This window comes from Trematomus bernacchii, unplaced genomic scaffold (assembly GCF_902827165.1).
Source record: "Trematomus bernacchii unplaced genomic scaffold, fTreBer1.1, whole genome shotgun sequence".
In the NCBI taxonomy this organism is placed as follows: domain Eukaryota; kingdom Metazoa; phylum Chordata; class Actinopteri; order Perciformes; family Nototheniidae; genus Trematomus; species Trematomus bernacchii.
The window spans coordinates 2,274,806-2,286,596 of NW_022987656.1; the positions used below are offsets into that span (position 1 = coordinate 2,274,806).

The following is an 11,791-nucleotide window of genomic DNA, read 5'->3' on the forward strand; positions in this document are numbered from 1 at the left end:
TTAAACTACTAACCATGTCCCACACAACACACTTCACAATCTGCACAGGTCACACACTGACAGCCATGCAGCTCACAGGAGGAGGGAGAGAGAGAGCAGCCTTCCTCAGCCCTTTATGCACCTGGAGGGAGACAATCAGGGGGAGAGAGGGGGGGGGGAGACACACAAACACCACGGCACGTAACACAAGACTTAAACTCACTTACATTTAAGCATCATTACACTTATTCGTAGGGAATATCAGTAGAAAGAGTTGTGCTCTAAATGTTAAATTACAGATGAACTCATGTTCATCAAAACGACACAGTGTGCTGATGATAAATAAACGGTATAGATGTTTTCAAAATGTGTTTTATTAGGAGTTTTAGGTTGCAATAAAGACACACTTAAATATGTTGTCAATTGTTAACATGAATTTAAAGGATAGCAACATTTCTCTCATTTGTTTTTTCTTTCATTTCTGCATTATAAGAAAATGATCTTTTTTATTTTAATCAATACAAATATAGTGATCGTGATTTGAACAGTATACTTTATTTAATAAAACCTTTGAAGTTGTATTCAATAAAAATGTAATTTGAAACAAACTGATTCCTCTTTTAATGAAAAAAAATGTTCCCTTCAATTTTTGTGAAACAGTTTTGTTATGTTTATTTTTATATTTCCTCCTTATTTGTCTTACTGTTTATTTTTCCAATTTTATTAATTCGATTTGAATATTTCTGTCTCCCTTTCTCTCTCTATACCTTCCTCCTGATCTCCCTCACCTCCTCCTCCAGGTGTGCTTCCCCCCTCAATGAGTGTCTCAGTAGGGGGGGAGAATGTGAGGGTGTTGCTGGTGCCAGTCCCAGTCCCAGTGCCCGTTTTCATCCCAGTGCCCATGAGCATGTACTCCCAGTACACACCTTTTCCAATGGCGATTCCTGTGCCCGTACGTCCTAATATATTCTAAGAAAATTGTTTTTTTTTCTGCAGCAAATGTTATGTAAACGTGTTCCTCCTGTTCCTCCCAGGTTCCAGTACCTATAGTAGTACCACCACAGAAGAAGGAGACGAGAGATGCTGCAGTGCAGTCAGAGCCTCAGGCTGTGACGGAAGAAAAGCAGAGAGATGTTTCCACTGCAGGTGAGCAGCACAGAGTCCCTGTCCTAACATGGTGTATTACAGCCATTTCAATCTGGATACAGTGGTAATATTCAGGAAAACTCTGATTTGACGAGATTAAAATTGTACATTTTGAGAAAAAAAAGGTTAATAGATTCGGAGTGGAAATCTCTGCAAGCAATGTGAGTTCTTAAAAAATATAAACTTTTTTTTTTTTTTTATCTTTTAAATGTATGTTAATAGAAGATTCGCTTTTTGTGTGCAGGTGAGGCCGCTTTTGTCCAGGTTTTTATGTCTTCAAAGGACACCAAAATGATCAGTTTTTGATCAATTACTCAAATCATGAAAGAATCTATTTTTTCTCGCATGACTCCATCATGAACAAAGAATCCAAGAATGGAGAAAAGTCTTAGGGAATGAACCTCAATGTACTTAATTTAACAAAAACCAAACAATGTAAAAACATCTGTTTACAAACTGCAACCAAACTAATGCAGTATAATCCAAGCCTCATTTGAACAGTAGTATGCTCACTACTTCCTGAACACAATCATTGTTGCTAAAACATCACTTTTGAACTAGTTTCAGTGAATATGTGTTGGGGAAGAAGTGAACATATGACCGGATAATTGAGAAGTGTATTAAAAAGCACAAGATGGTTTATAAGCAGATGTTTGATATAGATTTGCTATCTTCAGTTTCTTTTTTTTAAAGGGGCATTATGCAAATGTTCCGGTTCATATTTGTATTAAGTGTCTCTACTGTGACATGTCTCCATGCTTTAATGTTCAAAGAGCTCTTTATTGTTCTCAAACTGCCTGTGCTGCAGCACCTCTTTTCACCCTCTGTCTGAAACCAGAGCCCAGTCTGCTCTGATTGGTTAGCTGGCCGGCTCTGTTGTGATTGGTCAAATGCTTAGAGAAGTCCCACTCCTTCTACAATATGTTGGAGTGCTAACCAATAGAAGCGCGACTGTTACATAGTGATGTCACTATGTTCAGAATTAAACAAATGGAGTGCAGTATAATCCAGGAATTAAACAAATGGGGGTGTTTCAGGCAGGGGGGGGGAGTGTGTGGGAGACCAACTCTCTGGAGTGAACTTTGGAATTTTAGCCTTTGCAGACCATTTACATGCACAAAAACCTATATAACACTACAGGAAAGGGAAAACCCCAAAAAGCATAATAGGGCCTATTTAAATCATATAAAGCATGAGATACAGTATGTTTGATAGATTATAAATCCGAGTACTCAATAATCAAAAGTCACCAATGTCTTTTCCTCCATGTTTCTCTGTGTGTGTGCTACAGACCAGATAAGTCCTCATAGTGGGGACATGGAGTCAGAGGTGGTCGCCCCCATGATCCGTGAAGTTGAAGAGACTGAAAAAACAGTACAGGCCGACCTGCCGCTAACTGTGAGTTCAGAGAGGAGCACGGAGTCATCTGATCCCCAACTAAGCACCCAGCCAGAGGTTACTACGACAACTAGCGAGCCTCCTACCACCAGTGCTGAGCTTCAACCTCCCTCCTCTCCATTGATGGACCTGGAGACTGATATCCCAACTGGTGAGACGTCCTACTACTTCACATAAATGGGTTTGTTGGGTAAAAACTGGATTTTATGCTGCCACAACTTTTGTTTGTTTCTGCAGAGTCGTTGGATCAGAAGCCAGCTGCTCCACAGAGAGGAGTGAAGCGATCTAGAGACCCTTACTGCAGCCGGAAACGGGTGAGATTCTGCTCAGAGATCAGCAAAAAACTTCAATATTTTGTGGCATTATAAAGTCACTTATTCACCACAAAAAAACTTGAGCAATGCAAGTCTTAGACAAAATTACAAAAAAGTATCTTAAATGACTTTATTTAACAAAAACAATAACGACTATTTCATCTTTTTTTATTGTCAATTTCATATCAGTGAAATGCCTGACTTTTGCCACAAGAACATTTAGCTTGGTAAGGATTGGTTTAGGGTTACAAGAGGCAGGAGTTCCAGATCATTGTTTTATTGTATATTATGGACTGTTGATTGTTTGCTGGTTGATATGGCAGAAAAAGGGGATAACACCTCACAGTTAGTTTACATATTATATTTATAGTTCAAGTATTATGGCAGCAAAGACAATAGACAATAGACAATATTCAAGTTTTTTGTACATTTGTGAACTTTTCCATGAGAAGAGAATAGTCACTTTTGTTTTTACTTAAACCTTCTCTGATATTATCTCCCCTGGCTCCATAAGAATTGTTTACCTACCAAAGCCCCAAAACGCTATCATATTCCTTGGATGTTATGTAATATATTGTTCATAACCACAATGTTTCAATTACGCCCAACATGCATTTTGTGCTCAAAGTCAATCTTTCATTGCATTTGAATCCATCCAGAGTCGAAGGCGTACTGGCTCCTTGAACCACAGTGCAGTGCGGACTCCCCCCGCCTCCAAACTGAACCACGTGTACGGGGTTAAAGCCTGGAGAAGCTGGGTCCAACAACAGAACCAACAGCCCACAAGATGTAAGACTTCGTTATCAACATCCAACCCAATGATTTGTTCCGTTTTAAACTGTTTTATTCTACACTAGTTGTGTTTTGTGGTCTCTCCCCCTGCAGCCAACATGGTGGATGTTAAAGAGGACGTGCTTCAATGTGACTCTGCTGAGCTCAGCTTCGCTCTGTCTCACTTCATCACTGATGTGAGACGGCCCAATGGAGAGACCTACAGCCCAGACAGCATCTTCTACCTCTGCCTGGGGATACAGCAGGTACACACACACACACACACACACACACACACACACACACACACACACACACACACACACACACACACACACACACACACACACACACACACACACATACACACACACACACACATACACACACACACACACACACACACATACACACACACACACATACACACACACACACACACACACACACACACACACTCACACACACACACACACACACACACACACACACACACACACACACACACACACACACTCACACCAACACACACATTATATTGTTTCATTAGTTTCCATCTTGATTTACGTATTTCTTTTAGGCAGAAGTGCAGAGAAGTTAGCATCGCAAGGGCTCCCATTATAAACGCCAATCAGAATTCTCCATTGGATTTTGGAATATTGAATACAAAATAAGCTATGAGGGAAACACACGTTTATGATACATACACATTTTCTTCAGCAGGATCATCTCCACATATTAACAAACCTTTTATAGAAGTTGAATCGTCAATGCAACAGCCAGAAGTAAATAAGGTAATGCTAGGCTATAAACTAACTACATGACGGTTAAATGGCGCTAAGCTAAAGGCAGCTAATGTTCGGCGTGATGACGTTTAGTAGTTTAATTAAGCCATGTGTTAGCAACTGCAGTTTTTCTGACACATAGAAGCTTCAGACATTCACCAGTGGGGTATTAACTGTATTTTATGTCAGAGAACTATCTTATATTTAACCAAAGCTCTTATTTTAGGCATCTAACCAAATACACATGCTATGCTAAGTCATTTCATTTCTTTTCAAACCTTTATTTATCCAGGTGTATCCCATTGAGATCATTGATCTCTTTTTCAAGGGAGACCTGCTCAAGTAGGTTCCACATGAAACATAAAAACATAAACAGAACAACAAAAAGGACATCATACAGCATCATTACAGGGATTACAATTTACATACTATCCACATGAACAGGTACCAACAGCTTCCGATTCAGTAGCATCCAACCGAGCTTTAAAAACATTTAGTGGCACCAGATTGCTCAGTTTCCATTTCAATTGCAGACTATTCCAAGACAGGAGCTGCGCATCTTGGAGTCATGCTTACTAATGCTAAGTCATTTCCAGGTATTAGGACTTCCTGCAGCACCCATTGATTTCCCCTTCTTTTCTTCTTCTCTTTGGACAGTATCTGTTCTCAAAGGGCCGCATAGAGAACATCTTCACTGACGAGCTCTACAGTCAGTTTACCACCAAGATCAGCGGGATGCTGCAACTCTGGAAACCTAAACTACTAGTACCGAGTGGTAATATCATAAAGCCATAGTGGAGATATTCATCAAATCACACCACAGTTTAATCATGTCTATTTTCTGAAATAACCAGTCAATGTATTTTCATTTCTAAATGTCCTCTCTGTATAAAATGTGTTATGTCAGTTATAGATTCAGATTATATACAACTTTAAAGCTGCACTAGTCAATATTTAAATATTGACGACTACATGGATGTGTAATTACAGATTACTTTGATAACAGGTTCGCCATATCCAATTTATAAGTTGATAACATGTAGTGTTTACAGCGTGTTCTACTGGCCAGAGGTGGCCAAAGAAAATATGAATGGTTCTAAATATAAGAAGATTCTCCCAACTCTTTTTTATGCTTTTAAAAAATAATTTTAAGCACTCTACTATTTACATTTTTTAGTTCTGATTTAAGATATTTAAATTATTAGGTGAAATGTACAAAAACCTAGAGAAATCTGTCATTTCCTCTCAAGGTGCGCTTCACTTGGTTTATTATAGAGTTATATATTTTTTTCAGTTTTAATCTAATACACATTTCAGAACTTGGTCATTTTAAATTCTATATTTTAACCAGATTACGGATTGTATTCATCGAATGCCTGGATCAAGTTATCAGAGAAACATGCAGAGCTAAGCTTGGTAAAATCCTGCTGAACTCTAAACGCCACTAAACTCCGTATTTGTTCATGTTTGTTTTGGACAAACCCCGCCCCCTCCACCGTCCTCCTCCAGGTGCTGCAGTCTCCTCCCGGGTGGTGGAGTCCTACCTGTGGGAGTGTAAGCAGCTGGGCGCCTACTCCCCCATCGTGCTGCTCAACACGCTGCTCTTCTTCTGCACCAAGAACTTCGGCTTCACCACTCTGGAGCAGCACCAGAGCGTCTCCTTCATCAACTTCACCCGACTCTCCAAACCCTGCAACAAAGCCGGAAAAGTCCTCTACCTCCGATACCAGCGGAGCAGCAAGGACCCCCACCGCACAGGTACACTAAAGTAGAGGTTTTTTCTTCTTTTTGTATAATTTTGGTTTTACTGAATGAGTTGGGGTTTAATTACATAACAATTCAAATGTCAACATGACACCAAAAATTCACAAAAAGATAAAGAATAACAATGTTGATGAAAAATGGTTGTCATCAAATAGTATTGTATCCCACTCATACTGGTAAAACAAGCAAACAAACAACCACCTCCCACCCACAGTAGAAGTAGAGTTTTTTTCTATCCTGCTGAAATTCTTAATCTGACGGTATGTGGTATAAAATATCAGGTATCCGTAATTGTTAGTATGACTACCTGAGTCGTGGTACTTTCTTTGTTTTCAGAACGATATAGAAAAAGGCAGGGAGAGGAAGAGATGCTGGAGATGCTTGAAAATGTCGCCAACCCTCTACACTGTCCTGTCAGGCTTTACGAGTTCTACCTCTCCAGATGGTGAGACACACACACACATGTACATACACACACTGAAAACACATCTATTTAGATTCGTTTTTTTATTAGCGACAACCCCATTTCACTGCTCTTTTAATCTTTATTATTCTTATTATTTATTTTTGATATTGTTTTATTTATTTATTTATTTTATCGTTTTATTAGTGACATCCCCTTTTAAAATGGTCTTTTATTGTTTTTTTCCTTGTTCTTTTTTAATATTATAATAATGATAAATTGTAATTATTGTATTTATTTAATGTATTTATTGTATTTAATCATTTTGTCTTATGTCTACCTTTATTTTACAGAGAGAGATGATTATTTATTTTATTTGACTTATTCCACCTTTTACTTCCCTGCTTCCCTTGCACTGTTATGTTATATTGTAATGCTGCATGTGTGCAAAACGCTTAAAAACGTTTGACCTGAAGTAAAAAAAAATAGTTTTACTTGCGATTTGTGTAATGTTGTTAAAGCACTCTGAGCTGCACCTGTGTATGAAAAGTGCTATACAAATAAGCTTATTTTTATGATTGTTATTGTTATTATTTTTATTATGATCCTCTCTGCTCTCTGACAGCCCGGAGTCGGTGCAGACGAGAAGCGACGTGTTTTTCCTGCAGCCGGAGGAGGTTGTGCACACTCACAGGTCAGTGTGTGCTCCAACATTAAAGAAACACACAAGTGACACATGAGTGTGTCACTTTATCACCAGGGCTTTCTACCCGCCATTTTATTCATACTGTTTATATTTGTACCCTAATATGATGTTATGGCTTTAGGGTCAAAATGATCTGCCACTATGTTTAACAGCAGAGAAAAAAAGGTCCCCTATTATACTGTTTTTCAACAATAGATTATAGGTCTCAGATAAATACAAAACATGTCTCTGAAGTGTTTGGCTCGAAATACCAAACAGATCATTGTAGCATCCCATAAACCCCTCTGTTTCAGCCCTGTTTCAAAAGTGCTGATTCTGTGTCTGTAGCTTTAAATTTCCCACGAGCTGCTGCTGGCCACGCCCCTCTGAGAGATGATTGGTTAAAAAAACACAATGGAGCTCTTGGAAGGGGTTCCGGGGCCCTTTCTCATGTCATCAAATGTCCCTCCTCGACTCCCCTCCTCGACTCCTATCCTCGAGACTTAGTCCCGCCCACAGGAGATGCGAGCGGAGGAGCCGAGGAGGGGAGCCGAGGAGAGAGGAGGGGAAGCAGCAGGCGGTTAGAGAAATGAGAACTCCTCTCCTCTGAGCAGTCATTTTAAAGAGACGTCCATTAATGATGACAGGAGGCACAGCAGCCCTCTGTCTGATGGACAGATGTGTTCATGATGACTTATATATTTACTTTGATTCATTCACAGTGCGGTATAATGAGACAATAACAGGCTACAGATGCGGACATACACACAGACACACATATATGTATATACAATTTCAGAATCAAACAGAGCACTCTCATAATAACGTAACACTATCAGAGACTGGATATATCCCCCCCCCCCTCTCTGGTCGCTACAATGAGGGAAATAAATGACGGGCCAAAAGTTTTATTTACAAGTATTACAAGTAAGCAGAGGACACCAAACCAACTGAGACCTGTCTGTCCGCTGCATCTACGCACACACTGTACCACACACGCACCTATACCACACACACGCACCTACAGCTCCTAAAGCATATAATCAGGCTACAGCCGTTGTGTATTTTATTATGTGAAGCACTAAATGGTTTTAGAAAAATATCGACTTTGTTTGTAGATATCTACAAAACTAAAGCAAATAAAGAGAGTAGGCCTGTTATACTGAGTGATATGATATATATTATACACACTGCTCTGCTTTCTGCACGGACCTCACAGCTGTTCTCACTGTAAACATCGCGTCGCGATGAAAGCAGTTCATCAAATAATATCCAGGGGATGCATGCAGAGCTGTCATTGGCTGAGATAAGTCCGGCCGTGCGTCTCGACTCTTTGAAACATCACTGTTGCCGGAAATGCATCCACGAAGGAGCCGTGGAGGACCGTGGAGGACCCATCAGTGTATCCTCGGTTAGAGCTCCTCCAGAGAGCCTCCTCGACGCTCGATGCTCGGTCCTCGATGTGCATTTAGAGAAATGAGATGTCCTTCAACATGGCGCGCTAAAATTCATTTCCGGGTCACTACCGGAGGACCGAGGAGTCCAGGAGTCGAGGATGGGACATTTGATGACATGAGAAAGGGCCCAGGTGATAATGTGGGGGGGTGTTACCTTGGTTGGTGATTGGCTAATGGTTGCACCACCCAAAAACATTATGACATCATAAAGTGGCCAAAATCTGATCAGCTCATTTTCAGACAGGTTTTTATATAAATGGATCAGGACAAAAAGAGAGGGAATCTTTTTTCCTGAAACTTTCTGAATCTCTTTACACAGAGGGGACATATGTTGATGCATAAAGACATGAAAAAGTGGATTTTGAATAATAGGGGACCAATATAAGGCTTCTTATTCCATATAAATAAACCCTATGGACTAACTCTATCCTTACAGAAAACCCATGATGAGGTTGTTTATAAACAACTCTATAAAAGCTACAAAAAGCAACACTACAGCTTCTACTATCATTACCTAGGTATCTCTGGCAATATATGCATCCGGACCTGATCCGGACCAGCACCAAGTGCCAGTCACACAGTCAGAATTTTGTTTAGGGGAATTTTCTTATTTTTATGTAATGTCTATTTCTGACCCTGCAGTTCCCTGTGGTACAGCTGTCAGCCACTGGAGGGCGCCACTCTGCAGAGCATGCTGTCTCGCATCTTAGCCGTCAGAGAGGTGCACCAGGGGCACGGAGCAGCCTCGGCCCCCGCTGATGACGACGCTTTACCGTGAGGGGGGACTCTGCCTGTGATATTCTCCACTGACGTACAGGTTAAAGGGAATCACTGGTGACCCAGCCCCCTTTATTCAGACAAAGACTGACAGGTGTTTGAACTGGGCACACAGAAGAGAAAGACAATTAAAACACATTTGAAGAACATTTCATACGGATCATTGTGTTTACTTTCCTCAGTTTTCATTCCCTCCCCACATATATGAGTTTACATACTTTGTCATAAGTCTGACAAAGGGATACATTGTTAACACTGTCTCCTTCTTTCATTGTGTCACAGTGATAATTAAGGCCATCATTAGTACATATGGCAGTTCATTTTACAGTCAGCTAAGGTCCATGCTGAGCCTGTCAGATCAGCAATAGAGTGGTGCAGGGATGACGTATTTTTGTAGGCCGACCCGGAAATAAACTGCACATGGGTTCCCTCGACAAAAAAGCAATGGGATCTCTCCATAGGATAGCTATTTTCCAAAATCCTATGGAGAGATCCCATTGGCTCTGAGACGAGGGAACCGAAGTGGTAAAATGCTAACTCACTTCCGGGTTTTAGGACTCGTCACTGCACCACTCTATACTAGACTGTGCGAGCAACAAACAGACAAGAGTGTATACGCTGAATCATCTCTTTATTACAGAGTTTAAAATTGATACTTTATCGTTATTGCCCCTACTTGCATTATAGTCTAGTTGCCAGCATAGTGAAACCCGGAAATGTAGAACCCCAAGTTTTATGATAGAAATGTAAAGTACGGGTCCCCAGCACATAGAAACAGCCGGATGCTAACTTGCATATGTTGGGAACACAGTAAGCATAAGTTTCTTTAATTTAGATATATGGCATTATAGCCTATGTAAACAATAGTTATAAAATGGCAGTTTTAACCAGAAAGTGGCCATATTTGTACTCCCAGTTTCTATGTGCTGGGGACCCGTACTAAACATTTCTAACGTAACACTTTGGGGTACCTAACATTTCAGGGTTCACAACAGGACTCTATGAGCTGGCGACTAAAACATCGTAGAAAGAAGAAAAATGACAGATCTTGGTACTGGTATTGAAGGATTGCATTTAAAGAGGCCCTATTCTGCTTTTTGTGGGTTTCCCTTCCTGTAGTGTGTTCTGCAGGCTTGTATGGTATGTAATGGTCTGCAAAGGCTAAAATCCCTGTGTTCCCAGAGGGAGTTTCTCTCCCACACACTCCCCCCCCCCCCCCCCCCCCCCCCGGCTGAAACACTTCCATTGGACTTTACTTCCGTAACATAATGACATCAATATGTAACATTCGCGCTTCTATTGGCTAACGCTCCAACACATAATGCGTGATAGGGGGGGTCTCTAAGTTGTTATCCAATCACAACAGAGCCCTCCAGCTAACCAATCAGAGCAGACAGGGCATGAAAAGAGTTGGCAGAATGAGAAAAATAAAGATATTTCTTAACATTAAAGCATGGAAACAGTAGAGGCACAAAACCTGCAGAATATGTCCTCTTTAAATGTCTAATTTAATATGTTAGTAATCTGTATATCAGTGTCACCCTCCTTGTAATAAGAGAGGACACTCATAGTGCCTCTCATATTTGTACTGTTTTATTATCTACTTATGTGATATTACTTTTTTAATTTGTCATCCCGTGTGGCCTTATTTCCTCTTTTCTTTCCTCAATTCTTTCCTCTGGAGATAAAGTAAAAAAGTGGCTCATGACCCACATCCACTTTATTTCAGTGAATTTAATCAAAATAGTCCATGTAGGTATTTACAGACCACCTTGATTGATTTGGGATATTTCCAAATACAATTATTATAATGATAACTACAATGGGACCAATACTCTACTCCCCCAATATTATTTTCTCCTCTTTTTTTTGTTCTTCCATTCCATTTGTTCCATCATTTGAAAAATAAAATTTGGATGAGCGGCAGACAAGTTATTTTTTCTATCCCGCTGTATTATAACAAATTGTGTTAATGGTTTATGGTATAGTATGGCTTGTGTTGGCCATACTTACAATCAAAACAATATTATGACGATTTGCCTAAAATGTGTCAAGAGCGGCCCTTTTGTTTTTATTCATCTATCCATCTGAAATGGATGTCTGCTGCAGATAACAGCTGCAATAGAACTCTTATTTTGAAAAGATTCTGATCTTTGTTTTTTAAATGGCATATATAGATGGAAACATGGACAAAATGTTCCCAAACCTGTCAGGATGTACTGAACATGAACACCTTTACTTCTTGTAATGTCCATTTGATATCATAGACTTTTGGATCATAATTTGGATAATCACTCATTTCCAAAATAGTT

The 11,791-nt window shown here is 40.0% G+C and overlaps 1 protein-coding gene across 3 annotated transcripts in view; it reads left to right on the forward strand.

Moving 5' to 3' along the window:
* The window catches only part of si:ch211-266o15.1 (zinc finger MYM-type protein 4), a 38,248-nt gene extending 28,617 nt beyond the window's left edge, over positions 1 to 9,631 (forward strand). For all 3 annotated transcript variants that reach the window (XM_034135195.1, XM_034135196.1, XM_034135197.1), the window contains exons 19-29: positions 780 to 931; positions 1,014 to 1,125; positions 2,417 to 2,674; positions 2,761 to 2,837; positions 3,497 to 3,626; positions 3,723 to 3,874; positions 5,051 to 5,168; positions 5,903 to 6,151; positions 6,494 to 6,602; positions 7,186 to 7,254; positions 9,345 to 9,631. In XM_034135195.1, the coding sequence (XP_033991086.1) occupies positions 780 to 931; positions 1,014 to 1,125; positions 2,417 to 2,674; positions 2,761 to 2,837; positions 3,497 to 3,626; positions 3,723 to 3,874; positions 5,051 to 5,168; positions 5,903 to 6,151; positions 6,494 to 6,602; positions 7,186 to 7,254; positions 9,345 to 9,480 (1,562 nt within the window). In that variant the 3' untranslated portion in view covers positions 9,481 to 9,631. The remainder of the gene's footprint in view (positions 1 to 779; positions 932 to 1,013; positions 1,126 to 2,416; positions 2,675 to 2,760; positions 2,838 to 3,496; positions 3,627 to 3,722; positions 3,875 to 5,050; positions 5,169 to 5,902; positions 6,152 to 6,493; positions 6,603 to 7,185; positions 7,255 to 9,344) is intronic.
* Positions 9,632 to 11,791: the final 2,160 nt, after the last annotated feature.